Here is a 27,311-nt window from a genome sequence, read left to right on the forward strand (position 1 = left end):
TCAGAAGCCCAGTGTCCCGCCCAGCCCTACCCCAGACCCGCCCCTCAGTCTATCCCGCCCCAAGTCTCGTCTTTCTCTTTAATCACTCTCTCCAAGCGAGTAAGCTTTCTGGGGCCTATAATCCCTGATGTTTCCCCCTATGCTGTCCCAAGTGGGAAAACTTTAATTTCGGTTGTTAGCAAAACGGTGATCCGGTCCCTGCGGTGATCACGCCCCCTTCGTCACGTTCCCGGGGCGAACCGGAAGGGATCGGGCAGCCCCTAGTTCGCAGACCCGGAAGTAGATGTGCCTCACGGAAGCCGGGTTTGGCCCTGCGGCTGCTGCTGTCGCCGCAGAGAAATTGTTGGAGCTGGCAGCCTAGGAATGGTGAGACCTCGCGGTTCGCTTCCGAGGGTTCTGAGCAGAGTTTGGGGCGAAATGGAGTTTTCCAGAGTGCCGCGGGGGAAGACCCCCCACAGTGTTTGGGGCCCCGCCCCGGTAGCGCCCTGAAAATCTGCGCATGCGTGAGCCGGACAGGACCAGAATCTGGTCCGAGATGTTACGCATGCGCAAAGGTGGCAAGCCGAAGGTGGGGTGAGACTGGGCCTGGGAGTTACTCCCCCTCCCTCGCCACCAGCCCGTGGGGCTTAAACCAGGGCTGCGAAAGCATCGGGGTGCACTCGGTGCTTTGCTTTTGAGTTGCAGGGCTGACTTCACCACTCTCATCCCGAGCTCCCGGAACAGACCTGCACTAATGCCCTACCTTGGGTGTGCACTCGGGGGAGAACGGGGGTGGGGGAAGGCAGGGGGTGCAGACCTAGCCTCCGCCAGCCCGCGGAATCAGGCCCTTCACCTGCTCCCCAGGTGTCAAGATATCCAGCCGTATCCTACAGAGCGGAGCGGCGCGACTAGCGCACCTGGGGGCAGGGCGGGAAAGCTGTGCTGAGAGCCGCCCTGGTCTGAAGGGGCGGGGCCCGCAAGCGGCACGCCCCAGAGAGTCCCCAGTACCTGAGTTCTCCCGGGGTTAGGAGCAGGCGCCCCAGGGCGGTTGATACTTGCTCGGTTCCCAAACCGCATTTTTTAGCTTCCACGCGGAACCACCCACTAAATCTTCAGCCAAAGCTGCAAATGGAAAAAAGAGAGAGAGAGATGGACTAATCGGAGTTCTATCTCCGTTTCCCTGCTTTGGCTTGGGAGGGCAAGGGGAGTGCTACTGAACTGAGTGGGCAGCGACGGGCGATAAGAAGTGAACCAGTAATCCCTTGTTTCGTGCTGGTTTATAGTCGAGGCCCTTCACCTAGCGACTCTGAGTAGAATCATAGAGGTCCGTGGACCCCCTAAAATGCTGTGTGTTTGTACATTTTTGTGGAGTGCATAGCTTTTATATTCTCAAAGATGCTGGTGACCTTTAGAAAGCTGTTGGTTTATCAGTGTCATATTGGCAGAATAGAGCCTCGTGTCTCTTCTTGTGTCTTCCCTAGCTTATGGGATCCTGGGGGAGCTGCTCCAGTATAAGGAGGTGAGGCTGGCCCGTTGGAAACCTGTGCCTCAGGGAGCCTCACTTCTCCTTTGCAGAATCTCCTCTCAGCCTCTAAGCTCACCTGGTCAGAATCCTTGGATGAGCCTGTGGGACCCTTCCTCCTAGCCCTGTGGTTTGGAACCAGTGGCTTTGGGACTGTAAGAGGATGGACAAAGGTAGTATGAGGCCGGGCCAGCTCCCCAAACGCTCAGGCGCCAAGCATCTGCTGATTCCACCCCGTGCCTGGCACGTATGTCTTTTCGTCCTGGCTGGGCATTGCCACCTCCCCCTGGGCCAGCACCACCCACGTACCTCTCGGCAGAGGCCGCAGTTGACTGACTTGCTGTTGAGCTGGCGCTCTTTGGCATGGCTGCATTTTGATGGCAGAGGGAGCAGTTATGCCCAGAGCCTCTGGTGTGTCGGCATCACCAGTCTGACCTGAGCACCATGTGCTGCACGACATGACACGTGGCACCGGGAGAACTGCCCAGCGTGGAAGGTCTGGGCCAGGTCTGAGCCCAGATGGGATCTGGATGGCCAAGGAACTCCCACCATAAAACCTCAAATGTCAAGGAAGCAGGGGAAGGGCCAGGAGGGCTGGTAGAGGGGTGGGGGCGGGGGGGGAGGGGCAGAGGAGGGGTCCCATGTTCAGAGGCTCAAGGCTCTGCTGGGCACTTAGGAGACCTGAGTTCACCACTTCTTTTTTTCTAGATTCTCAGGGGCTGCTAGATTCATCTCTGATGGCATCAGGCACTGCCAGCCGCTCAGAGGATGAGGAGTCGCTGGCAGGGCAGAAGCGGGCTTCCTCTCAGGCCTTGGGCACCATCCCTAAACGGAGAAGCTCCTCCAGGTAGGAAGGGTTCAGAGGGTCAGGGCCTGGGCAAGGACGTTAGGTGCTGCATGCCTTAGCCACTGTTGGGAATGGCTACTTGAGCCCCTGTGGGGCCTAAGTGATGGCAGAGCTTTGGGCTTTTCCTGCCAAGTCCGTCTCTGTGGGATGTGGGCACGGGAGGGAGATCTTAGAGGTCTCTGACATGAAATCTGTGGCGCGGTACCCTGTCATCTCAGAGGGGAGGAGCGCAGCAGTTCTGTGCCCTGTCCCCTGCGCTGGGGCAATTAGCAGCCAGCCGGGACCCCGCGCTGTCTCAGAGGCTGGGTGTGTGTGCGTGGGTATGAGGAGGACGGACAAGGGATGCTCACTGGGTCGGACTCTCCACAGGTTCATCAAGAGGAAGAAGTTTGACGATGAGCTGGTGGAGAGCAGCCTGGCTAAGTCCTCTACCCGGGCGAAGGGGGCCAGTGGGGTGGAACCAGGGCGCTGTTCAGGGAGTGAACCTTCCTCCAGTGAGAAGAAGAAGGTGAGAGATTGCGAGATGTGGGGGCGGGGGCCAGATTTTGTATTTCCCCACCACCTTTGCCAGCTGGCAAGAGCACTCCAGAGGAGACTTGTGAGGAAATCCGGTGGCCCCAGCCCCATCCTCAGCTGCCTCCCTTCTGGGAGCCCATCTCTTCTCCCTACTCCCCCTTTTTTGCCGCCCCCCCCCCCACACGCACACCCTGTCAGTGTGTCCTGTATCACATTCTGTGTGGGAGGCATAGAGCGTGCATCTATTCTGGGAGCAGACAGCCTGTTCCCAGCATTGCTGGGTGTAAAAATAACCCCCAGGTGGCATTGCTCTGGCCCTAGACACCATACCAGTCAGAGTGGATTCCTGGTATCCTCCCCACCCACCCTCCACTCTGGCGTTGAGGGTGTTACCAGCAAAGAGAAGACCCCATAAGGTCAAGGACCATGTAGAAGTACTTCGGGGGTGGGGGGACTAGGAGGCTGGGCTGCCACACACAGTATGGGAAGCTCAGGGCCTGAAGCCCAAGCTGCCCCAATGCTGGCTTTGAGCTCATTCTCTTCCTGTTCTCTGCCCAGGTGTCCAAGGCCCCTAGCACTCCTGTGCCGCCCAGCCCAGCGCCAACGCCCGGACTTACAAAGCGTGTGAAGAAGAGCAAACAGCCGCTTCAGGTGACCAAGGATTTGGGCCGCTGGAAGCCGGCGGATGACCTCCTGCTCATCCACGCCGTGCTGCAGGTACTGCTTCCCAGCGCGGCTTGCACGCTCCCCTCCTTCCCCAGCCTGCGGTCCCCAGCCCCCGGACTGGCCCAGCAGCACCCTGGGGGTAGCAAGCGAAGGGTTCTTCCCAGCTCTCAGGCTGGGGCCAACCCATCGGGGCCCTTGCAGACCAACGACCTGACGTCGGTCCACCTGGGCGTGAAGTTCAGCTGCCGCTTCACCCTTCGGGAGGTCCAGGAGCGCTGGTACGCCCTGCTCTACGATCCTGTCATCTCCAAGTGAGTGGGGTTGGCTCCCGCAGCAGGGACGTACTGGGAGCACCAGAATTTGGCTCCTGGAACAGACAGAATTATACAAAAGCCCAAGGGAGGGACCTGGGAGGCAGGACTCATGGGACCTTGCATCCTCTGGGATGATACTGAAACCAGCCAGGCTTGGGAGGGAAGCTTCTTCCTGCTGCCAACCCTGCTGGTCCTGGCTTGATGCCAGCGGCAAGGGGATCTGGGAGCTGAAGAAGTAGCATGGGAAAAAACACCTGAATGAGTGCCAGGAGCCCTGGTTCCACCACTGTGTGCGTTGTGGTTTGGGGCAGGTCACTTTCCAACCTTTCCACACTGACCTCCCATAATTTCTTTCTCCATAAGAGGAAATTGGAACAAAAGAATATGAAGGCCCCTAAAAGTCCAAGTTCCAAGTAAACCTGTGCGCCCATGCAGTGTGCACTCTTCCTGCTCAGCCACTTCGTTTATCGTCGTCAGAGTTGGTCGGATGCTTAGCACCCATCTTCTGCTCCGCAGTCCCTAGCACCACTTAATCTGTAGCCTTGGTCCTGACAGCCAGGAAGTGGGCGGGGCTCAGTTTTGGAAAGAGGATGTGGTGGGCAGTGGGTGGTAGCTTTGGCCAAGTAAAGAGGAGGGTCTTGGGGAGGGAGCAGGAGCTGGTCTCAGGGTCTCCCTCAGCTGGCCTCTGCGCGCTGTGCCTTCGAGTCTCTGCAAGGGAGTAAACGCTGGAAACTCAGTTGGCTGAGTTACCTGTGTGTGTTAACGCTTTCAACAAACCCATGAGGCCACAGGCGTTGTGCTGAGCCTTGGGCTCTTCCTGTTGAGGGCCTGGTCTCTAGTTCTGGATCTCAAAGGCCTGCAGGAACCCCAGATTGCTAGACACCCTCCCTTCAACCCTGCCCTCTTTCTCACACACCCCCCGCCCCCCAGGCTGGCCTGCCAAGCCATGAGACAGCTGCACCCGGAAGCCATTGCCGCCATCCAGAGCAAGGCCTTGTTTAGCAAGGCTGAGGAACAGCTGCTGAGCAAAGTGGGATCGGTAAGGCTGACGGGCAGGGTAGGGGCCTGAGCACTGGGAAGACTGCTGATGCGGGGAGGCCCCGTTGCCTGGAAACATGCCCTGCAGGTGCTCATATGTCTGCAGGGGCCTTTGTGGATGGGGTCCTCAGGAAGAGCCAAGACTGGCTCCCTCTTCTTCAGCTCCTGGTGGGGGCGGGGGGCGGGGGTGGTAAGGCAGAGACGAGAATGAGAAAACCCAGGTGCTCAGAACAGGCTCCTTGTCCTCCAGACCAGCCAGCCCACCCTGGAGACGTTCCAGGACCTGCTGCACAGACACCCCGATGCCTTCTACCTGGCCCGTACTGCCAAGGCTTTGCAGGCCCACTGGCAGCTCATGAAGCAGTATTACCTGCTGGAGGACCAGACAGGTAACTGGCTCCGGGAGCTGGCAGAGTGGGTGCGTTGCGTGTGTGTGAGGTGGTCTGGGCCCGGCTGCCCTCAGGTGCCCAGGAACGGATCCCTCAGTGGCCCCTGGTGTCTTGCACCTCCCTGCAGCAAAACCAGTGCCTTCCAGAAGGAAGGAAAGTGGCTGGAATGATACTCAGCAGCGTGGTAAGGGTAGCCTTGTCTGGAATCCCGAGCAGAAAGTCCACATGGCAGGGGTGTATCCCATTTCCTGTTTTTGTTGTCATTTTTGGCCTATTTTACCATTACGTAATGACATTGAAACATGAATAAAATGTGAAAGTCCCTTTCACTGCTTACCCTTCCCTGTTTCCCTCCCTGGAGATGTTGGTATCCTGGAGATGGTACTTTTTCTAAGTCTTTCTGCCCCTTCCCTCTTTCCACATTCCTTCTTGTTCCTTCTCGCTGCTTTGGAGCCATTCAGAAATCCCCACTGGGCCTTCACACCCAGGCCCTCTGCCTTCCTCCTCTCCCGGGGGCCCGAAGGCCCTCTGCTTCCCCTCCCTCACCAGCAGGCTCTCACTCCCAATGACAGGTACTGGGAAGGTCAGCTGACGAAACTGGGTGCAACTCCTCAGTTCGTTTGGGACTCGGGGTCAGCCTTTCATCGTACGTCATAGTACAGACACTCTCCGCTCTCGCTTCTGGCCGGTACTGCCCGTCAGCGTCTCCAGAGTTCATGCTGTTCTGGAAATGAGGCTGTGCCTATGCCCCCCACCTACTCCCTGGGTCCTACTGCTCCTGGTTACTAAGAGAAACTCCTGCAGGAGGATTTTAGGAAATCTTGTCAGGGAGGGCCCCATCTTTTCTTCCTGAGGATCTCTGAATTTAGTGGGCTGCTCTCTTCATTCCTGCAACTTCCATATCTCTGCTTCGGGCTCAGGCTCAGGCGTCACTGCATTCCCACAGAGAGAGTGGACGCTGGGTAAAGTCTATTTTTGCTGCTAGAGCTAGCTTCTTGGAAAGTTAGTTTGTGTAACTTCGAGATTTAATTTTTCTCCTCACGAGGCTTGTCTGTGGGTATTGGGTTTCTCCTCGGCTGGCTGGTGCCGGGAGGCCCTAAGAACGGGCCTGTACGCTGCTTCGCTCTTGAGTCGATTGAGTATTCGGTAGTGGGGTTTTAGGCAGCTGTGGCGGGGGGCGGGGGGAGCCGGCTGGGGGGGCCCAGGGGGCCCACCCCAGTCCCTTGTCTCCCACATGGTCTGACCTCGGGGAGCTGGGGGGCGGGTGGAGCACTTGTGGTTCCTGTGCAGCCCCCCTCGCTTCCCAGGCAGGCAGTGACGACACCCCCGGGGTTGACAGACTCCTCAACCAGTGGCGTCCTGGCCACTAGCTAGTTGTCACTGCGGTCCTGGGAACAGCTAAGCAGCAGTTCTCAGAGTTTGGGGGCCCTAGCCCCTTGATAGTTTGGTCAGTGGAAAACCTGAAGAACTTGCATGAAGCTATCCTCAACATATCTGATGGACTCTAATATTCTATTCCATTTCATATTTTTGGAAAAAATGACAACTCATCTCATGACCCCCGAGACGCCCTGACCCGCGGTCGGCGAGCGGCCGGAGGGGGGACGCTCCTGTCACGCCGGGCACCTGGGCGGCGGGGCTGGCCGGGCCGCGCCTCTCCTCCCGCCGCGTGGGGCAGAAAACGTCGGGGAGTGAGTGATGGGCTAGGGGAGCCGTGTGGGTTTGGAATCAGGAGAGCAGAGCTTGCATCCTGGGTCTGTCCCGACCCGAGGCCCGTGGCGAGCGCTCGTTCCCGTAGGCGTCTGGCCACAGGTGCAGGGGTGCGGACAGCAGAGCCTGCCCGCCTTTGTTCACGGCCACGCAGAGCCCCTGCGCTCTGACAAACGCACACAGGAGGTCAACTTTAATTCCCTTTTCTTTCTAGAAGCACCTCTGCCCTTAGCTAACGTCAGGAACGCTTTGTGTCAAACTAGCTCGCTGCCTGATTCGGTTTGTGCTCTGTTAACCTGTTGCTCTCGGCGCAGAACTGTCCCCACAGGCCCAGTCTTCCCAGTTGGTCCCCTTGGTTCAGTCACTGCCCGCAGCGTCGGGCGGAGTAGGAGTGGCGGCGCTGACCAGCTCTCCGTCCTTTGTTCAGTGCAGCCGCTGCCCAAGGGGGACCAAGTGCTCAACTTTTCTGACGCAGAGGACCTGATTGATGACAGTAAGCTCAAGTGAGTGGCTGGGGCCCTGGGCAGGGGACAGAGCGCTCGGGGCTGCCCGGCCCTACCCGGCCCTACCTCCTGCTGCAGAGAACCGCGCCCAGCCCACACTCAGCCTCATGCTCCGCTCGTCACCTGGTCTCCTTGCTGAGCCCCCCACCCCTACCCCCGGGGAAGGAGGCTAGCCCAAGGCCAGAGGAGCAGCCTCCTGGGGGGCTGGGGGACCCCCGAATGCGCCAAGTAGCCCCTGCTGGTAGGGGCAGGTGAGCTGGAAGCAGATCCTGATTCGTCCTTCTCCCCCACAGGGACATGCGAGATGAGGTCCTGGAGCATGGTGAGTGTACCCGGGGGCACGGTTAGGGGGTAGAAGCCCGTGCCAGCACGGAGGACCAGTACGAGGAGCTGGTGACCGCAGGGTACCCCTCCTTACCGCCCCTCCCCCCCAGAGCTGACCGTGGCCGACCGGCGCCAGAAACGAGAGATCCGACAGCTGGAACAGGAGCTGCATAAGTGGCAGGTGCTGGTGGACAGCATCACAGGTGAGGCGAGGACCGGGAGGCCGCGCTCCCGCTCCCTTCGCCCCACCCTGGGCCCCTGCGCGTGCGTGGCTGGGCGCCCCCTCCTTTCCCGGGCCCCTGGCTCCCTGCCTTCCGCGAGGGCTGGGCCCTGCCTGACACGGGCTCTGCTCCTCCCCCAGGCATGAGCTCTCCTGACTTCGACAACCAGACGCTGGCCGTGCTGCGGGGCCGCATGGTGCGGTACCTGATGCGCTCTCGAGAGGTAAGCGGGCCCAGCCCGTGTGCTCCTGCAGCTTGCCCTCCTCTGCCGGTCTCGCCCTCGCCGACCTTCCTGTGTCTGGTCCCTGACTTCTCTTTCCCTGGCCTGTGTAGACCCGTTCCTCAGGTCCCAGCCCTCACCTGCCCCATTTCCCCAGATCACCCTGGGCAGAGCCACCAAGGATAACCAGATTGACGTGGACCTGTCTCTGGAGGGTCCAGCCTGGAAGATCTCCCGGAAGCAAGGTACCAGCAGGAAGCAGTGCGAGGGTGCTCCTCCCAGCCTCACGCTGCCCTCCGGCCCTGTGGCTTGGTCTCCCTGGGAGCCCTCATGGAGCAGCTGGGGCTGAGCAGCTGGTATTTCAAGATCTCTAACTTGGGGGTCATGGGGGCCTTCTGGCCTGACCCTGGGAAGCAGTGTGGGTGGGGCCTTCAGGCTGTCTTCTGGCCTTCCCTGTCTCCTCATCCGCCGTCGCCCCTTCATCCCCACAGGAGTCATCAAGCTGAAGAATAACGGTGATTTCTTCATTGCCAATGAGGGCCGGCGGCCCATCTACATTGATGGGCGGCCTGTGCTGTGTGGCTCCAAATGGCGCCTCAGCAACAACTCCGTGGTGGAGGTGAGCTGAGAGGGAGGTGGAGAGGTCAGGATGAGACCAGGGCCGTGGGGCACCGGGACGTGGGCCTGGCCCCCAGTCCCACCTCTGTCCTCAAGCCACTCTTCTCTCCCGCCCATAGATTGCCAGCCTGAGATTCGTCTTCCTCATCAACCAGGACCTCATTGCCCTTATTCGGGCCGAGGCTGCCAAGATCACGCCACAGTGAGGAGTGGGGGCAGGACCCGTGTGCTCTCTCTCTGGCCTCAGTTTCCCTGCCATTCCAGCCCCTTGGAGCTGGGAACTCAGGCTCCTGGAAAAACCATAGTGGGCAGGAGTAGACCCAACTGCCGGCCCAATGATCTGAGCCTCTGTGGGAAGGCAGGGCTGGTCCTTGGGAAGCCCCTAGAGGCTGGAACCCTCCGGCTTCCTTAGAGCCAGAGCCCCTCCCCTCCTCCCCTCTCTGCAGGCCACCCTCCTCTTCCCCTCAGATTCCCACCTTTGCCCCTTTGTCTCCAGCTGATTAGCTTCAGACTTTTCCTTTATTATTGTTCTTTTGTAAATAAAAAGCACCAAGTTCCAAAGTAGCTCCTTTTATTTATTTTTTCTTAATATAAAAAACGGGACTGGTGAGGCAGGGACACATGCAGGGGGTGGCAGAATCCCTCCTTGGCCTCAGGCCTCTGTCCGCCATCCCGCAGAGGGTAACAGAGCAGTAGGCTGAGGAGGGGCCCAGAGATTCCCAGCCTGGGGCCTGCCCCTGAGGCTCTTTTAATTCTCCGGCTCCCCACCCTGAGCCGGGGGGGGGGGGGGGGGCAGCACAGAGTCCTGGAGGGGTGGCTGCCCCCCTTCCTCCGCCCCGAGTTCAGGCCGGGCCCCAGATGGCAGCATGTCTGGCAACACGGAGGTCTGGGGCTGGCAGTCAGACCCCTGTGCCTTCTTCCTGGGTCCACTGGACTGTGCCAGAGCCACGACAGCCGATAAGCACCATCTCCAGGCTGTGGGGTTCCCAGGGCAAGGCTAGGCCCCCTGACCCTGGTGGGGGCTCTCCAGTGCTAGCAGCCTCAGCCTGGTTCATGGGCTCTGGGGGCCCAGTCCTAGCCCCTTCCTCAGGAGGTGGCGAGCCAGGGGTGCTGGGCTCGGGGCAGAGTTCTCCTGAGCCCGGGGGCTCGGAGTCAGAGGTGGAGGCCCAGAAAGCTGTGGCTCGAGGCCAAGGGGAGCTCTGAGACGCTGGGGGGCCCCAGGGCCAGGGTGCCACGAGGGGAGGGGGCCCTGGGCGAGGGTGGGGCCAGGTCCCACCCAAGACAGAGCCAGCTGAGGGCTGCAGGCAGTAGGAGGATGTCCCAGTGTCCACACACAGAGGCTGCAAGAGCCCGGAGGCGCTGGCTAGGCACGGCCCCTCTCCTGCTGCCCGAGGGCAAGGGCCCTCCCCGTGGGGCGCCAGGACTTGCTGCACAGCCTGGCGAAGTGACTGCAGGCCCTCCCGCATCTGCAGCACCTGCTCAGACAGCTCTGTCACCTTTGGGGAGCGAGGGAGGAGGAAAGAGCTCGAAGTTAGAGGAGTCCGGACCTCACACCAAGAGCAGTGCCCGCCCCCCCCCCCCCCCCCCCCCCCCCCTCCAGCTCGCCCCTCACCCACCGCCTGCCGCAGCTTGTCCAGGGTGTCTGTGCTCCTTGCCTCGCCAGGCCCGAGGGGGACAGTGAGCAGGCCATTCTCTGCGAACAGGAGGACGAGTCACCAGCCGGCACCGGGAAGAGGAGATGGCCCGGCGCGCGGGCCCCTGCCCCAGTTAGCACAGACTGCCGTGGCCTGGCGGGACCTGACGCCAGCAGCGGCCACTTCCAGCCTTGCCCCGGCTGCGGAATTCTGCCCAAACCGCCAGGGGGTCTCGGGCACTCTGCCCGGCGCTTTCCCCTCGGGAAGCTGCTCTTTGTGCCTGTCCTCCAGACACGGGAGCGCTCCGGGGCGCTCATTCCTTGGTCCACTCTCGGGGCCACTCACAGCCCTCTGTCCTCCCCAGGGTCGTAGCAACATCAGCTTACTTCACACGCACAACCGCCGTATCACAGACCAGAAGCTGGGGCGAGAACCAGGACCCCGCCGCCGGAGAGCTGACCGCAGGGGGCCGAGCCGCGTCCCTGGCGGCCTCCCGACAGCAGGGGCTGGTCTTCCCCACCGCACTGCCCCGCCCAGCCGTGTAGGTTGAGAAGGGCAAGAGGGCGAGAAGGCTGGACCCCGGCAGCCCCTCAGGTTTACAGGGCCAAGAGGCAGCCCTGCCGACCTCCCCCAGCCCCGCTGGAACCCGCGCCCCAGTACCTGGCCCCGGGGAGGGACTGCTGCTGCACTCCGGGCCAGACCGCCCCACACGGAAGGAGAACTTGGGCTGGTCGGAGCCACAGCCGTCCTCAATGCCATCGACTACCCTGCGGACACAGGGGCCAGGGGACAGATCAGTCCACAGGCAGCCACTGCAGCACCCGGCAACCACGCACATGAGCGGCAGGAGCCTGGAGCCCAGGGCCCGGGGCAGGTAACACTTGGGCCCTTTCCTTAGGAGCTTGCGGTTTTGCTAGGGATCCAAACCTGAGCAACATGACACAGCGGGAATTCTAAGCAGTGAACAGCCAGGCACCAAATGGTGGGGTGGGGGGGGCGGGGGGCGGCACAGGAAGGTGGAGTCCAAGAAGGCTTCCTGGAGGAGGCAGGGATGGGTTAGGATGGAAGGATGGGGAGGACTGTGTCCGGCTGAGGCCCCAGCCCTATCCCCACCACCTCTGCCAGAGTGCAGTGGCCCAGGGCCTGCTTACCTGGGGCTCAGATCCGGGGGTACGTTCCATGGCACAGAGGGCAGCTGCAGACCCTCTAAGCTTCGAGGGTGGACAGAGGGGCCAGCCTCAGCCTGCGAAGCCCCTGCCCTGCTGGGCCGTCCCCTGCCCCTCAGCCTGGGCCGGGGCGCCGTCTGACGTGGGGAGAGCAGCTTAGCAGCTGAGGAGGAGGAGGTGCAGCTGGGGGACAGCAAGGGGCTGGACGGCTCGTCGGCTGGGGCTGGGGAGGCCGTGGGGCCCTGCTCCCCATCCGTCTCCTTCTCCTCCAACGTGGACATAAGGGTGTTGTCGCCACTCAGGGAGCTGGTGTCCGCCTGGGGACAGTGGGGGACAGGGAAGCGGCATGGAGAGCCCTACTGTGCCCCACTCACCTGCCCCACCCCGACCTCTTCTCCCTAGAAGGAGCCATCTTTGTTAAACTGGATGCCCAATATCTCCCACCCTCAGAGGAAGAGGCTCAGGTGTGTATGGGGGGGCGGGGACTGCTTTTCTGCTGCCACCACAAAGCCACCAAGCCCTGACGGAATTTGCTGCCTCTCAAAATTCTAGCCAAATGTGGATACACCACCCCTCTACTTGGTCCCTCAGGCTAACCAAACAATCCAGGAGAACACCGTGCTAAAAACAGGTTTGGAATTAATGATACAAGCCAGGAAAATTCAAAGCCCCTCAGAACAGTTCTCTCTCACGGTGAAGAAGCAGGGAGAGCCACAGGGCTCTCTTCAGAGGCGGCCCGGAGGACAAGTGCCTGGCCCTACCCGGGGCTCCCATCCCTCATGTGCGGCCCTCAGCCTCCATCCCTTAAGACTTGGCTGTGGACCAGGCCAGGCCATCTCAGGTGGGCCAGGGAGAGCCGGGAGGGCGGTGGGAGCTAAAGGACAGCGTGGGTGTGAAGGGACAGGAGACGGGAGAGTGTAGACCCCCCATGACGTGTGGCGCTGCTAACACCAGGCCAGACGCTCACACAGTGCCTCCTAAAGCCAACCTCTGCCCACCTCCTCAGGCCCCTGGCACCCCGGCCCCCTCTGCACACATTCCCAGTGCTCCCACCTCTGCGTGGCCTCCACCGGCACCCAGGTTATAGCTGAGCTCCCCTCGGAGGCCCCGGCTGAAGCGTGGGGCAAACTCGGGGTACAGCGCGAGGCTCTCGTGCAGCCCAGCCAGCTGTAGACACTGCAGGACGCAGTAGGTCAGCCCCTTCACGTCAGCATTGGCCTTGACCACCTGCTCCCGCCGCGGCAGCTCGCAGCCAATCAGATCACCCTTCCCTGGAAGCGGAAGCAGAGGTCAGTGAGCCCCGGGCAGGGGAGTCCAGCAGAGGCAGCTGAGCTTCCCGTGAGCTCCGTGGGGCCTTGAGAGCCAGCACAGAGAGGGTGCCCAGGCCCTAGCCAACCCCTGCTGCCTGCCCCCGGCTCCTCGGGCAGGCTTGGAGTGAGACGCACTGAGATCCAGGTGCTCAAGCACATCCGGGATCGAAGCCACTGTGCTGGACCCATTTGAATTTTAGCTCTAAGACAACTGAGCAGTCCCCAGGCTGCCTGTAGCTCCGAATCCCTTACGAAAGCTAAGCCAATCACTCCCAGGCCCCATCTCTGCCTACGGAATCATGATACCTACAGGAGACCCACCATCCGATATTGTTCAAGCCTCACAGGTGATTCAGGCGGGGCTTGTCCAGGAACCCGGAGGTTAGTGCCCCGTGGGGCACAGCGCTGTCAGGCGGCCGCATTACTTCATCTCCCTGAGCCCTGGTGCTTGCACGACTGATTTTGTGTTGGACTGAGTCGTGGTGCTTTCTGGATCTTACCAGAAGGTGTCAATGGAGGGTTTTCCCACCACCCAGCTGAGGCTGCCACCTGGCCGACAGCATTGTACAATGACATCAATTACAGTCTGCATCCCCATCTCGGAGAGGTTAAATTGTAGGGAAGAAATGTGCATCTTAGAATCAATGAGCTAGGAGCGCCTGGGTGGCTCAGTCGTTAAGCATCTGCCTTCGGCTCAGGTCATGATCCCAGGATTCTGGGATCGAGCCCCACATCGGGCTCCCTGCTCAGCGGGAAGCCTGCTTCTCCCTCTCCCACTCCCCCTGCTTGTGTTCCCTCTCTCGCTGTGTCTCTCCCTGTCAAATGACTAAATAAAATCTTAAAAAAAAAAAAAAAGAATCCATGAACTAGGGTGTCTCCAATCAGGGACACGTGAGGATTAAATGAGTTAGGGCAGGTAAAGCGCCTGACGCACAGACGGCCAATCAAAGTTCATTTCCGTCCTCGCCGTCCGGACAAGAGTGCCCTACAGACGGCTCCCACCAGGGCTGGCATGCTGTGGGCGCTTCGGCAGAGCCCACTCACTGCCCAGCCCACTGTCCGAGTTCACAAGACTGGAAAGCCTTTCCTTACCCTCAAGGAAAAAGATGGATCTCTGCCACCCCCCGCCGCGGGCCGCCTCCTGCTGCAGAACCGAGCTTAGCAGCCTCCTGTAAATGTGCGTGGACTTTTGCTCAAACTTAAGTGTAGAAGGCATCGCTGTTAAATCGTATTTTCTTGGTTTGGGGCCATCCTTCTGGTTCCTTCTGAGAGCTGTTTGGATCTCCATGTGCTCATCTGATGAATGAGCTCTCTCTCCTCGTGTGTGTCATCTGGAAATAGGAGAAGTGTGTATTTTTTTGTCTTCATCCAAAAGGTGAGACAGAATTGAGAAAAAGGACAAGACCGATGACAGAGCTCCGTGCCACTGGTCTCAGACCAGAGATGGCTCTGCAGGCTGGCCTCTCGGCTGGAACCTCTCCGCTCTCCGGCCCCCTCAGGTCTTCTTGGCGCCGGCACCCAGTCCGCCTCTTCTCCTGCCCCCACAGCCGACTGTGCGTGCTTAGCTGTCAGTTCAGACACGGAGGTAGGGGCCGGAATCACTGCACCGTGAGCCTCCGCAGTCGGCAGCAGGCAGGAAGCCCCTGGATGTCCGGCTAAGGAGGCGGGTGGGGGCGGGGGTGAAGGCAAAGTAGAAAACCGGCTGGTGGGGAGCCAGGAATTCACCAGGGCATCCAGACCCTTGTCAAGTCAACAGCTGAAACAGTTCAGCAGGAACACGAGGGATCAAAGGTGGCAAAATTCCGGTGCTGGGGACACAGGCAGTGAGGCAAAGGCCTGGGGCGCAGGCGGGGGACATCCTTAGGGCTCCGTCTTAATAGTGAACATTATTCTGCACCCTGGTTCCTGGCATCAGGGAAGAATCGTTCTTGCAGGACCGATGCCAGCTCCCAGCCTCACGGCTTCCTCGGCTCCGAGCTGAAAACCATCTGTTTAATAATCCGCCCGACAGTCTTGACCAGTCTGCGATTGTCAAAATCTGTTTGCCCTTCTGAATCTCTCTGGTTCTCCCTCATTTCTTAATGTTGCCAGCAATATGTGAGTGGCCATAGTTCCATTCGCTCAGAGTCCTGGCGTAAGAGGCATCTAGGCCCAGAAGCCAAACTCACAAAAGACTCAAAGTGAAAGGTGTGGCAGCCTCTGGCCTCTCTTACCTCCCAGACCCCCTTTATGGTATTTCTTTTTCCTGTTGGAAGATCACCCTCCTCAAGGGAGAGGAGAGGGACACACAGTAGCTGCTGGTCGTCTGGTCTTTTTAATTCTCCAGGTTAGTGACAAACCTCAGCCCCTCCAGGGATCAGCCATCTGCACAGTGAGTCTACGAGTCCTTGGCTGAGGATTCACCTCCCTTCCATCTCCTGGGCGAGGCCCTCCATGACCTAAGCCGATCCCAGAGTTCGCACCTGCTGGGTTCACTGCTGAGAGCCTCCCACAGCTGGGGAGCTGTGCAGCCCTGTTTCCCAAAGCGCTTGCACCTGCCTTCCTAAAGCCTCGTGTGTGCGTCCTGCCACCCTGAAATCGTGCCCTTTCTTCGGGACACAGCTCTCCCTCGAGCAAAGCGCCTGAGAGCACAGTGAATGAAACCTGAGCTTTAGGGTTGGCGGATGAGGCTCTAACCCCTCCTGCCAATTTATGAACCTCTCCAAGCCCCCCGCTCCTTCCAGGCAAAACAGGCCCGACACCGGCGCCCCTGCCATGGGTTTTGCGAGGTCTGTGCGAACGGAAGCACCTAAGTGCCAGCCCGCCTGCGAGACTCAGGGTCAGCACTGTTAACGACGTCCATTCCACACCTGCAAGCTCTTCTTCCTCATCCAGGGACTTGACGACCCATCTCCACCTCCTTCTTTGGCCACGAAGGGAAGTATACAGGCAGAGTCTGAGCCCCGCCTTCACCCACCCGCGCCCTGGGCCCTGCTCTGTGACCGGCCGTGGCCGGCCCCGCCAGGAGAGCTCCCACTGCCCCCTCGCAGCCCTGCCCGGAGCTCGCTCTCCAGCACTGCTCTTCCTCCTTGACGGGGAAATGCTGATCCCCCCACCCCCTCCTCGGCTCTGGGCTGGGCCTGCACTCACTCAGGGAGCCTCGCACGCCTGCAGCAGTTTCCAGCTCCTTGTGTTGCCACCTGGTGGTCACTGGGCCCGCTGTGAGCTTTGCCCTGGGCTCCACGGCTCCTCCCGACTCCATCCTGGCTGTTTCCCGGGGCTGCCTTAACTGTGTCCTCTCTCCGTGTTTCTGCTGAGGGGGCCCCGTTCCACCCGCCTCCCGCAAGGCCCTGCGTCCCCTCCCGCCCCCACACACCTAGGATCGCGAGTACAGTGCCCCCCTTGAGCACCTCCATGGAGCCGGAGCAGACGAAGTAGAGGGCCTGGAGAGCGTCCCCTTGGTGGATGAGGTACTCGCCAGGCGTGCAGAAGGCGGGCCGCAGGGCCAGGGACAGTGCCCGCAGGCAGCCGCGGCTCGCGGCCTCAAACAGGGGCAGCTGCAAAACCTCCTTGTGCAGGTGCATGGCGATGTCTGCCCGGAGCTCGTCCGGGAGGCTCTGCAGCAGCTGGGGGGGTGGGGGGTGGGCGTGGGGAGGTCGGTGGTGGCAGAATGGAGGGCAGCCTCCAGCCAGCTCCTTTACATCCCTGCAGGCCTGGGGAGCCACCCGAGGCTCCACACGGGGTACAATCCGTGAGGGGGGCCGCCTCAGCCTCGCTCCCAATCACTTTAGCCCGCCGCAAGCAGCTGGGCTTTCCTCCTCCGGGCCCACAACTGGATGCCAGTGAGCAGAGCCCCCAGGCCTAGCGAGGGTGGAGAAAGCCCTCCAAGCCTTCTTGACCACCCTCTGCCCCATACTACTGTCTCCCCCCCCCCCCCCCCCCCCCCCCCGAGTAGCGCGGAAGCCAAAATTCAGCGTTCCTTGCCCCCCAGCCCACTCCTGGGGATTTTAGGCCAAGCGCATACTCCTCCAAGGAGTGAAGGCTGGCAGGGCCCCCCAGGAGGCCTGCGCACCTCAGTGGTGTCGATACCGTTGTTCACAGCCCAGGTCGCCTGGAAGTACTCGAGCATGCGCTGCTTGAGGGGCTTGGGGATGCGGTGGATGCGGATGTAGTCGCGCAGGTCCCGGGTGCGGCTGTGGTACAGAAAGCGGCGGGCGTACATGCGCTGGATGATGGCCGTCACGTTCCCAAACACCACCGCGTGCATCAGGGCTGGGGAGGGTGGCGACAGGGGGTCACCTCCAGGCCCGGCCTGACACCACGCTGGGCACATCTGTCCTCTCCCCCCGCCCCCACAGGCTCCTGGGCCAGGCACAGGCCACTGCGTGGCACGGAGTCCTATAGCCCAGGGGGGCTCCCTTGGCCCTGGATCTGTGTTCCTCGGGTCCTCCAAAGCAGAACCTCTAGGAAGGACCTGGGGACCCTGGGGGAGGCGGGGATGGGGGCCGCCTGGGGCCAGAGGTCTGAGAGTGGGCGGGAGAGCAGCAGGCCTCACCGCCAATGAGCATGGTGCAGATGGAGAAGATCTTCTCGGTGTCCGTGTTGGCGGACACGTTGCCGAAGCCCACGCTGGTGAGGCTGCTGAGCGCGAAGTAGAGGGAGGTGATGTAGGCGCTGCGCAGTGAGGGGCCGCCCAGGAGCTCCAGTCCCGTCCTGTTGGCCTCCCCGCTGACGCTGCTGCAGTTGTCGCCCTGGCCCGAGCTGTTCCCTGCAGCGGGGCTCTGGCCCACCAGGTAGTAGGGGGTCTCCAGTCGGCGGGCCAGCTCCTGCAGCCAGCCTGGGGGAGGGGACGGGCGTGCCTGAGCCTCGGACCGCACTGCCTGCACTGCAGGCCCAGGGGTGCCCACTGCCCCTGCCCCAGCCCCGCGGGGGACACGTGGATGCAGGTCCACCGCCCATGTCTTCCCGCCGCTCTGCCAGGCCAGCCCAGCCCCGCCCCGCCCGCCCCCTCAACCCTGCCCCAGACAAGCACGTGAGCACGAGGCTGTGGCCTCCCCAGCCGGGGTCTGTTGGTGCCGAGCAAGGAGCACACACCCTCTTCCCCGTGGCTGGCACGACCCCCAGGAAACAGGCCCAGCTGGATGCCACCTCCTCTACCTCGTCCACCCAGACTCCTCTCGCTCCTCTCGGCTCACCTGCTCCGAGAGCCGCCTCACCCTCACCCGGCCCCACCACCGCCCAAACCGCCCACCCCCACGTACGCGCTCCCAGGCACGCCGTCGTGGACGCGCGCGCGAGCACCGCCAAGGCCACGGACGTGCTCGGCACAGTCGAGAGGATGAGGACACACACATGTGAGCACATTCACAGGTGCACGGCCACGGCCACTCACACGGAAAAAGCCTGTGCGCCCTTGGGAGAGAGACAAGGGCACACGGGTGCTTGCGCTCGGACACCCAGGTAGGAGGTGAGCACGAGCACACGGGTGAGCACACTCAAAGGCCACTGGCAGGCAGGCACCTGTGCGCCCACAGAGGCTCTTGAGCACGCCTGCGCACACGGGCCAGCCTGGGACATCCGGCCGAAGCTGGAGAGTGCTCCAGTCTCGCCATCGATCCCACTGATCCCACGTTCCCTGGCCTGGCCTGGCCTTGGCAGGAGGTGGGGCTGTGTACTGGGGTCTCTCAGGAGCTCTGGCTACTCAGAGTCACTCGGAGCCTAGCCGGAAGGTTGTGGGAAGTCTCGGGTGTTGGATGGGGGTTCTGGGGTCCTGGCAGAGCCGGGAGTCAGGGGAGCAAGGGAGAGAGGGCAGATCCAGAGTGGAGAAACAGAGGGCAAGTGCAGAGGTGGGCTCAGGACCTCAGGCTGCAGTGGAACTCGCCTCTCTGCATGCACTCTGCTGCCCCCCACCTGGACACACCCAGCCTCCCTGCTCCACACTCTTCCTGAACACCTTACACACTCTGCTCCCCGAGATCTCCACACCCCTCCTCACTCCTGGAGCCGTTCATTCAGCAATCTCACAAACATGTGCCTCATGCACAAACCTGAGTGCCATATGATGGGGCTCAAACTGACATGCTATGGGTTAGGGCTAGAGGGCTTCCTGAAAGAGGGGACACTGGTGCTTGGTCTCAGAGGATGGGTAGAGTTTTGATTCAAAGAAACTGAGAGAAGGTTGTTCCTGACCTAGGGGAAGGCCAGAGTGGGCCAACCCTAGAGATGGAGACAAGTGCAGGCAAATAGCTCCGCTTAGCTAGAATGTGGGGTTCACACTGGGGGCGTCAAATTCTTAGAATTTGGTAAGATATGTTAAGGCCTGAGCCAAGGTGAGGACTCATCCTCCTGTGAAAAACTCTTCAGCCACTATTCAGTTGGGCCCCTGACCTGAAGCCAGTTGCCAGGTAAGGAGGGTGGGGGGCAAGGGGTGAGAAGCAGGAGGATGAGGGGAGGGTGGCAGAGGGGGCTGTCCTCTCTGTTTTGGCTATGGGGCACTGGCAGCTCCTGGAGCTGGTGGTGTGGGGAGGCTGTTCTGGAGGCCGGTGGCTTTCGTACTGAGAAATGCCCTGAGGGATCTCCCTCAGTATTTAGTACCATCTTTTGAAAATCCAGCCCATCTCCACTGGGCTAATGGGAATGGGGGGAAGGGACTGTGTCCACACCATGGCCAGAGGAGCACCAGAACCAAGGCAGGGAAGCCAGGAGAAGGCGCCTCCCACCAGGGCTGAACCAGGAGGGGGCGCCACTCGCCCTCCAGACATCCCTTCTGGGGCTGGATTCTGGGAGGTCTGGGTGTGGCTCTGACCCCGCTGGGGAGTAGTTTCTCTGGAGAAAGGAGGAGCCGATGATGTGAAGGACTTGGAAACTCCCCTAATGTGAGCTCGAATCAGCCCAAAATAGAATGAAATCACTCGAAAGCTTAGGGTTCAAGGGTGCTAGAATTAACATGTGTATCTGCAAAACAGCCTGCCTCCCACCTGCCCATGTTCTCCATGGTGGGACTCAGAGCCGCTCCAGGAGCCAAAGATATTCTTCATGTCAGCTGAGCAGCCCCTGTAAGGGGGTCAGAACAAGGAGCCACATGGATGCATGACTCGGAGCATCTGGGTCCTGTTTGGGAGCGAACTGACCCGGGGATTTGGTGTCTCAGCCCACTTTGGGATCAGGGTCCTGCATCACAATTATCTATCTTCCAGCCCATTGACTGTGTTTGCTGGGTGGCCGTCTGACCCCAGAGCCGCCTCCACCACAGCATCCCTCTGGGAAGGGCGGGTGCCAAGGAGCTGACACTGCCTGGAGCATCCCGGTTCCATGTGCTCAGCAACTAGAGCTTTGGGGAATATCCACTGGGCCCCTGGGCCACACCAGTCTCCATGGGCTTGGTGAGAGAGAGAGGATTTGCAGGAGCCTCCTCGTCCCTGGGAACAGATCAGAGCACGTTTCTAAGGCCCACCTGCGCTCCTGATGATCCCACCAAGGAGCAGATGGTCATGCCAGGCCTGTTGAGCAGCTGGCCTGTTGCCCGCTGACTAGACCGGGCACCACAGGCCGGTTACTGGGAAGCCACCAGAAGGCTGGAGGGCATGGGAGGAAGGACGTGTGTTCGGTTTTGGAGCCTCAGGGTATGCAGAATTAGAACAGGCTGGAACGGAAGGGTTTGGAGTTAGGGGATGGATGGAAGCTGAGACGGTGTAGGGGCGCGGGGGGGATCACAGGCACTAGGTGAGGGGAAGAGACGGGCCGGCGCAGGCGAGGCTGGTGAGGGCCGCGTTGCTCAGGGCAGAGAAGTAGAGCAGTTCAAAGGAGTGTGGTTAGCAGGGTCGGGTACCACAGGACTTCAAGGAGATGAGGGTTTGGCCCCAGAAGGTCCCCGTGACCTGCCAGTTGCCATTTTGGGTGGAGAGGTGGGGGTGGGAGCCTTCCTGGCAGGAGTTAAGATGTGAGTGGGAGGCGAGCAGAGGGAGAGTGGCAGTGGAGGTGAAGTGAAGGAGAGTGAAGACACCAGCGGGGCGCTGAGAAAGGCTGCATTTGAGGCCTGGGGGAGGGCGGAGAAGCAGCTGAGAGAGACGGGCCTAGAGGTAAGGAGAGCGGGGCAGGGCCTCAGCAGGCGGGGCGCGCGGCCGGGATTCCCGGAGGGTGCTGGGGAAGCAGCAGGCATCAGAGGCGCCCAGGAGGGCAGCGGCTCCCCGCACGCCTTCTCCTGAGAGGGGTGCAGTTCTCAGCTGGGCAGGGGCCTGGGGAATGGGACAAAAGCTAAGGCCACAAGGAGGCCATGATGGCTGAACAGGACCCCCCTGGGCAGCCCACTGGGCTTTCCCCACTATGCCCAACTGCTGAAGAACAGGCCTGCCTCAAGGGGGTGGCTGTCACGCTCACACCCGTGCGCACACACACACACGCACACACGCACGCGGGCGCGCCGGCCCCCATTCTCCTCGCAAACACATCCGCACTTGCCCGAATGCCCCGGATACGCCTGCAGAGGCCGACCTGCACACAGATCAGCTCACACACACACACTTGGACTCACGTTTTCCTGACGTACACGCTCGAGCAGACATGCTCCCCTGACACGGACGTACACCCCCCCGCCCCCCGGAGGCCTCCAGTACCGATCTCCGGCAGCTCCGAGGCACTGCTCTCGATCTCCCGCTGGCCGATGTAGAACCAGACGCAGGCCACCCAGTGGGCGAGCAGGGCGAACACCGCCATGAGCAGGGTGAGCACCACGGCGCTGTACTGGGAGTAGCGGTCCAGCCGCGGGAGCAGGCGCAGGAGGCGCAGCAGCCGCACCGTCTTCAGCAGGTGCGCCCCAAAGTACTGAGGTGGGGGGCACGCGGGGAGGTCACCCCAGGGCCGGCCCCACCCACCCTGCCCCAGAGCCCACCCAGCCCGGCCGCACTGACCACATTGACCTTGAAGGCATGTAGCAGGTCGAAGGGCAGCGCCGCGATGACATCCAGCAGGAACCAGGTGGTGACGTAGTGGAGGCAGATGGACTTTGGGGCAAACACCACCTGGCCCGACTTGGACACGAACGTGGTGCGGAAATTCAGCACGATGTCTGCAGGAAGTCCGGGTGGGACTTAGCACGGGGTAGAGGAGGAGCCACACCTTACTGGGCACCTGCTCAGTATCTGACACTGTCCTGGGCCCCCGACCATCTTCCTTCTCACAGAACTCTAAAGGGTGGACATTGTTGTGCCTATTTGATGGAGGGAGAAGCTGAGGCTTGGAGAGGCAACGATCAGCTCAGGGTCCGATACCCCATTAGCAGTAGAGACATGTTTGGAACCTAGGTTTGATGTCAAAGCCCACAGGTCTCAAACAGGGGGAGGACATGGGGGATACTCGTCTGCAGGCACGGAAGCCATGCAGACTCTCCCCATCAGAGCCCGAGGGGTGCCCGGCGCAGGGTGGGGTGGGAGGCACAGGGCACACGTACCAAGAATGAAGAGGACCTCCACGGCCAGATCACAGATGCTGGGGGCACTGCGGGCGGCGCTGGGCTCCCGGGCTGTGCTCACACACACGCTGTAGGGCACGGTGACAGCCACGTAGAGGGTGGCGAGCAGGATGAAGCCGTCCCAAGTGGCCCTCAGTGCCCCACAGTGCAGCAGGATGAAAGGTGACTTTCGGATGGCGGCTACTTTGTACTCGGGCAAGTTTGGCTTCTCCCCAAATACCCCCTGAGTGAGGCAGGGCAGGTCCGGCCGGGAAGACAGGAAATTGGCAGAGACTGAGTTTGGATAGGGCCTGGGACAGGCATCCACCTTCTTGCTCTCCCTGCATACTCAAAGCTACCTCTGACACAGGCATTAGAGTCCCCATGTTAGAGATCAGAAGACTGAGGATCGGGGAGGCCAGACTTAGCTGAGGTCACACCACTGCTTAGGGGAGGAGCCAATATTGATCCAAGGCCCATCTGCCACCAGGGCCAAGACTGTATCTTTGATGGATCAGGCATCTGACATTCCTTCCCTCCCTCATTCACAACCCCCTAAGTGCTGGTGGGGCCTGGGTGGTCCCCTGGACATCCTCCCTCTGGTGGGCTTCGTTCCCCTCCTCCATCTCCTCAGCTTGCCCCTACCCTGCCCCCTAAACACACACCCTTGTGCGCAATCCACCTTATTGAGCTTGTGCTTGCCCTTGGGCTGTTTCTGCAGGTGCCCAGACAGGTGGTAGAGCACAGCCCGGCTCCGCCGCCGGTTGGCATTGAAGCCTTTGGTTCCTGCCCGGCCATATCGGCGCCGGCCACCACCTGCAAAAGAGGGGCCCATGAGGATGATGGCGGGAGTGCCTGCACACCCCAGCTAGGGTCTTGGGTGTAGGACACCAGTTGCTGGCCCATGAGCTGGTCTGACTCATGGACCAGTTAGTCTGTTTAGAGTTGGGGGCTCCAGCATCCTCATTTCTAGGGGCATTAGCCAGCCCCAGCAATGGGCAGTCCTGTGGGTGCTCATAGACGCTCTTCCCCATGCCTGCTTCCAGCAGAAGGAGGTCTGGATCAAGGCAAAGGCAGGAGAGGATCTCCATAGGGAAAGGCCTGAGAGAGGAGGAGGGAGATGATTCCCAGGGCTGGGGGTGGGGAGTGGGGAATGGAGAGTACCCCCGGCATCCCCAGTGGCAAAGCCAGCTTCTGATGACAGCGTTCTGAGTTGGTCAAAGGCCTCTGCCAGCCCTTGGAGGATACATGAGGGCTTTAGGATGCCTTTTAGGAGGATAAAAGCGGACTTTAGGGATGCCTGGGTGGCTCAGTCAGTTAAGCATCCGCCTTCGGCTCAGGTCATGATCCCAGGGTCCTGGGATTGAGTCCTGAATCCGCATCCGGCTCCTTGCTCAGTGGGGAGCCTGCTTCTCCCTCTGCCTCTACCTACCACTCCCCCTGCTTGTGCTCTCTCTCTCTCTGACAAATAAATAAATAAAATCTTTAGGAAAAAAAAAAAAAAGCAGGCTTTGGCTGGAGCTCCGAGTCAGGTCTGTGGGAGGGAAAGGAACCAGGTGGATCTGCGCTCAGCCCCACGAATTGGTCAGAAAAAGGTACCTCAGTGGCACTAGGGGAGTTTGTTTGCTCTCAGTTTCTTAGCAAAGTGGACTTTAAAACTCCCAACTTTGTCTCAACTGGTCTTTTGGAAACAAGCTTTCCATACCTGGGCACGTGGAAATGAGGGCAGCATAGGCCTCTCACCCAGCAAAGCGGGAGTTAATGAATGCAAGGGGGTGGGGGGAGCCACAAGCCCGAGCTGGGTGCCAAGGCCCCGCCCAGGCCTGAGGTGCCCAACGTGCCAGCCAGCCAGCCACAGCAGCTAAATGAACAGCGCCACAGGCACCCACCTGTCTCCTTCCAGTTGTCGGGGCCCCCTCGGTTCTTGGTGTCGCTGATATCCTTGTGAGAGACCAGGAAGAGGGCCACCTCCCCTTTCTCATTCTTTATGGGTATCACATCCAGGAGACACCAGAATGGGAGCCCTGGGCACAAAGACAGACTCAGCCCAGCTCCTATTGTCACCTTGCCCAGCTCCTATTGTGCACCTTGCCAGCCCTGGCCAAGACACAGGCAGGATCAGGGCTTTCCTGGGGCGGGGGGCAGCCTGGCTCCACTTAGGACAGGGCTTGATGGAACAGGGTCGGGGAAAGCAAAAGAGAGCAGAGATGACCATCAGACATGTGTGTCCATAGATCTGGCCTGCTGAGACGGGGACATTTCTCTGCTCGGGTGAGAAACCCAAGATCGGAAATTGAGTAGAGGCTGAGGCTAAGGTGAAGATGGAAGAGAGAAGCCAGGGGCAGTGGATGGGGTGAAGATGGAAATGGGTAAGTGGGAAGATGGGGGGAGATGGGGAGATGGAGATGATGGGATGGAACACAGGGACTGTAGATGGAGTGGGTGCCAGGCTGGGTGAGACCTCAAAAGTGAGGTGGGCTGGCCAGGTGGCCCCTCACCGCTCTTCCGGTACAGGATCAGCTCAGCCTTGAACTCCTTGTGCTCATCCAGGGCCTTGCGGATCTGTTGGCGGACAAGCTCACTGGTGTCTGGCCCATAGAGGAAGGAGCAGGCACAGCCCCGCTGCATGACCTCGGCCCGGGAGAACCCCGTGAGGTCGCAGAAGCCATCAGAGCAGTAGACCACGGGGAAGAGCCCCGCCACCTGGGCGTTGCCCAGCACGAAGTTACTGTCTGCAAGAGAGCACCTCTCAGAGGAGGCATGGGGTGAAGGGGCCCAGGGTCTACCACCCCTCCTTTCCTAAATGCCTGCAACCAAAGTGTGGGCGTCACAAAGCCCAAGAACCCTCTGTGTGTGTGTGTGCGTGTGTGTGTGTGTGTGTCTGAGCCTGGGGGTTAGGGCAGGCGCTGTTTATAAACAGAATCAGTGTGTCGCCTATGTACGGAGTCCACTCCTAGCAGTGTGTGTATGTGTGCACTCAGGACTCAACACACGTGAACACGGAGGTTGGTGAATGCAGCCCTGTGTGGGAACTGTGCCCTCCGGACTGTGTCCTGAGCAGCTTGGGGTAAGGGTAGGGTTGGGTTGCCCCAGGGGAGGACTGCACAACCAGCTCTAGGCAGCCTAGCCCTACTCCTACCTCTGCCAGGTTTGCTCATCAGCTAGGTACCCAGGGTGGCTGTCTGGCTCCTCTCGCTGGGACCCACCTGGATGGGAGGCAGTCCAGGCCACCTTCCATTCTGCACCCCTTGTGTGAACCCCAGCTGCCGGACCTGGCTCAGGAATTAGTGGATGTGATTGAGAATGGGGGTGTAAGAATTGTAGCTGAACAGCACAGCCTGGAACCAGGACTGTATTGGGGAGTGGAGGGCACTGAATCAGCAGGCTGCAGGAGCCAAGCGCAGGGCAAAGCAGATGGAGAAGCCAGTGTGTGTGTGTGTGTGTGTGTGTGTGTGTGTGTGTGTGGAGAGGGGGTGCTCAGTGATGGGCTCCCACCCCCTATCAGAAAATGCAAGACCATGGAGGACGATAGGCTGGGAAGCCCCACTGGGGGGTGAGTGTGAGGGAGAAGAAGAAGGGAGGGGGGTTGCACCACTTTCCATGTGTTCAGAGCCCTGGGAACCCAGGATCCAGAAGCTCTGGTCACCTACTCCAAACTTCCCCAGTCTTGGTGGGAGTACCGAAACCTAGCTTTTTGGGTCTAGAGGGGTTCTGTAGGTTTGGGCTGGAGAGTTTAGGCGGTGAGGTGAGCTTGGACTAACACTACGCTCCTAATCCCGCCTACTCCATCTCCTTTTGCAAACCTCTTTTCTAAATCCGTCTTTTGAACCCTCCGGGTGTCCCTGAGCACCGCTCCTCTGCCTCCCCCCGCCCACCCCCGCCCCGCCACTTCCATGGTAGTCGGTAGGATAGCGCCAGACACAGGGATGGGGTGAGTTAGACTGACTAGGTCGGGGTTTGCGCCCTCGCCAACAAACGGCATCCTGGGCCCCAAACCCGGAGACTTCTGGCTGTTTTTGCCCAACCTGGGGCAGAGTGGACCCTGAACCTTTGGGAAACGGCGTCTGGAAGGAGATAGTGGTCCCGGCTAAAAGCGGGGCATCGGGGAGGGAAGGTGAGAACAGAGGGCGCCAGGCCGAGATGTCGGGGTGCGGGACCTGCGGGAACCCTGGCAGGAAACGGCTTCTCTGGGAGCCAGTGGGGCGAAGGTCAGACTCACGCGTGCCGTCGAAGCGCGTGGCGATGGTGTCCAGGAAGGTGTTCTGCGGCGCCAGGAGTCCCCGCATGGCCGGCATCTTAGGCGGCCGTAGCCGCCCGCCCCATCCCTCCGGGGCGCGGGGGCTCAGCACCGGGGGAGGGCGCCCAGCTCGGCCGCCCCCCGCCCGGCCCCGCGCCCCCTAGCGAAGCCGTCGGAGGCCGAAGCCCACCCCGAGTTCGCAGGCCCGGCCAGCAGCCGGTGCGCGAGGGGGCGTCCCCGCCGTCGGGGCCCGGAGCATGGCGCGCGGCCTCTCGCGTCCTGGCCGCCCACGAATCCCGGGCTCCGAGCTCGGCGCCCGCTGCGCTCTCTGCACCTTCCGCTCGCGGCGGCGGCGGCGGCGGCGGCAGCGGCAGCGGCTCCCGTTTCGGCTGCGGGTCGGCTCCCGCTCGGGCTCCGCTCGGCGCCGGGTTCCCGCAGCTCCCTCCGTCTGTCGGGGAGAGGCGGCAGCCTCCCTCCCTCCCTCCGGCGCCCGCCGACTGCACCGGGGTAACCATGGAGACGGGCACACCCAGGCAGGGCCGCCTCCTTAAAGGGACAGGCCTCCCGCCTAGGGATCTCCTCCCCTCGGGACCTCGGTGGGGGGCAGGGGAGGCGGCGGCCCTTCTACCCCCGCCGCGGCGGCCGCCCGAGCCGCCCCAAGCCGCCCCGCCCG

The 27,311-nt window shown here is 61.1% G+C and overlaps 2 protein-coding genes across 8 annotated transcripts; one reads left to right on the plus strand and one right to left on the minus strand.

Moving 5' to 3' along the window:
• Positions 1 to 266: 266 nt before the first annotated feature.
• MCRS1 (microspherule protein 1) lies at positions 267 to 9,428 on the plus strand. Of its 6 annotated transcripts, none has more exons than XM_032420656.1 (15): positions 267 to 366; positions 1,555 to 1,674; positions 2,210 to 2,348; positions 2,718 to 2,856; positions 3,423 to 3,581; positions 3,732 to 3,841; positions 4,775 to 4,883; positions 5,133 to 5,271; positions 7,409 to 7,484; positions 7,778 to 7,806; positions 7,919 to 8,011; positions 8,170 to 8,252; positions 8,407 to 8,494; positions 8,741 to 8,868; positions 8,987 to 9,428. In XM_032420656.1, exons 2-15 carry the CDS (start codon positions 1,665 to 1,667, stop codon positions 9,071 to 9,073), a joined length of 1,389 nt encoding a protein of 462 aa, XP_032276547.1. In that variant the 5' UTR covers positions 267 to 366; positions 1,555 to 1,664; the 3' UTR covers positions 9,074 to 9,428. The 6 variants fall into 6 exon arrangements, with proteins under 6 accessions (XP_032276547.1, XP_032276550.1, XP_032276548.1 ...); XM_032420657.1 differs by lacking the exon at positions 267 to 366 and adding an exon at positions 405 to 568; XM_032420658.1 differs by lacking the exon at positions 267 to 366 and adding an exon at positions 594 to 747.
• KCNH3 (potassium voltage-gated channel subfamily H member 3) lies at positions 9,428 to 27,255 on the minus strand. Of its 2 annotated transcripts, none has more exons than XM_032420652.1 (15): positions 26,621 to 27,255; positions 24,900 to 25,133; positions 24,291 to 24,425; positions 23,084 to 23,217; positions 22,402 to 22,645; positions 21,863 to 22,020; positions 21,569 to 21,776; positions 17,512 to 17,793; positions 17,029 to 17,228; positions 16,333 to 16,582; positions 12,721 to 12,938; positions 11,653 to 11,984; positions 11,162 to 11,268; positions 10,484 to 10,560; positions 9,428 to 10,363 (listed from the first exon to the last, which is right to left on the minus strand). In XM_032420652.1, exons 1-15 carry the CDS (start codon positions 26,694 to 26,696, stop codon positions 9,767 to 9,769), a joined length of 3,252 nt encoding a protein of 1,083 aa, XP_032276543.1. In that variant the 5' UTR covers positions 26,697 to 27,255; the 3' UTR covers positions 9,428 to 9,766. The 2 variants fall into 2 exon arrangements, with proteins under 2 accessions (XP_032276543.1, XP_032276545.1); XM_032420654.1 differs by having other exon boundaries at positions 24,900 to 25,129; positions 26,621 to 26,708.
• Positions 27,256 to 27,311: the final 56 nt, after the last annotated feature.

Source organism: Phoca vitulina, unplaced genomic scaffold, assembly GCF_004348235.1.
Source record: "Phoca vitulina isolate PV1807 unplaced genomic scaffold, GSC_HSeal_1.0 scaffold23, whole genome shotgun sequence".
Classification (NCBI taxonomy): Eukaryota; Metazoa; Chordata; class Mammalia; order Carnivora; family Phocidae; genus Phoca; species Phoca vitulina.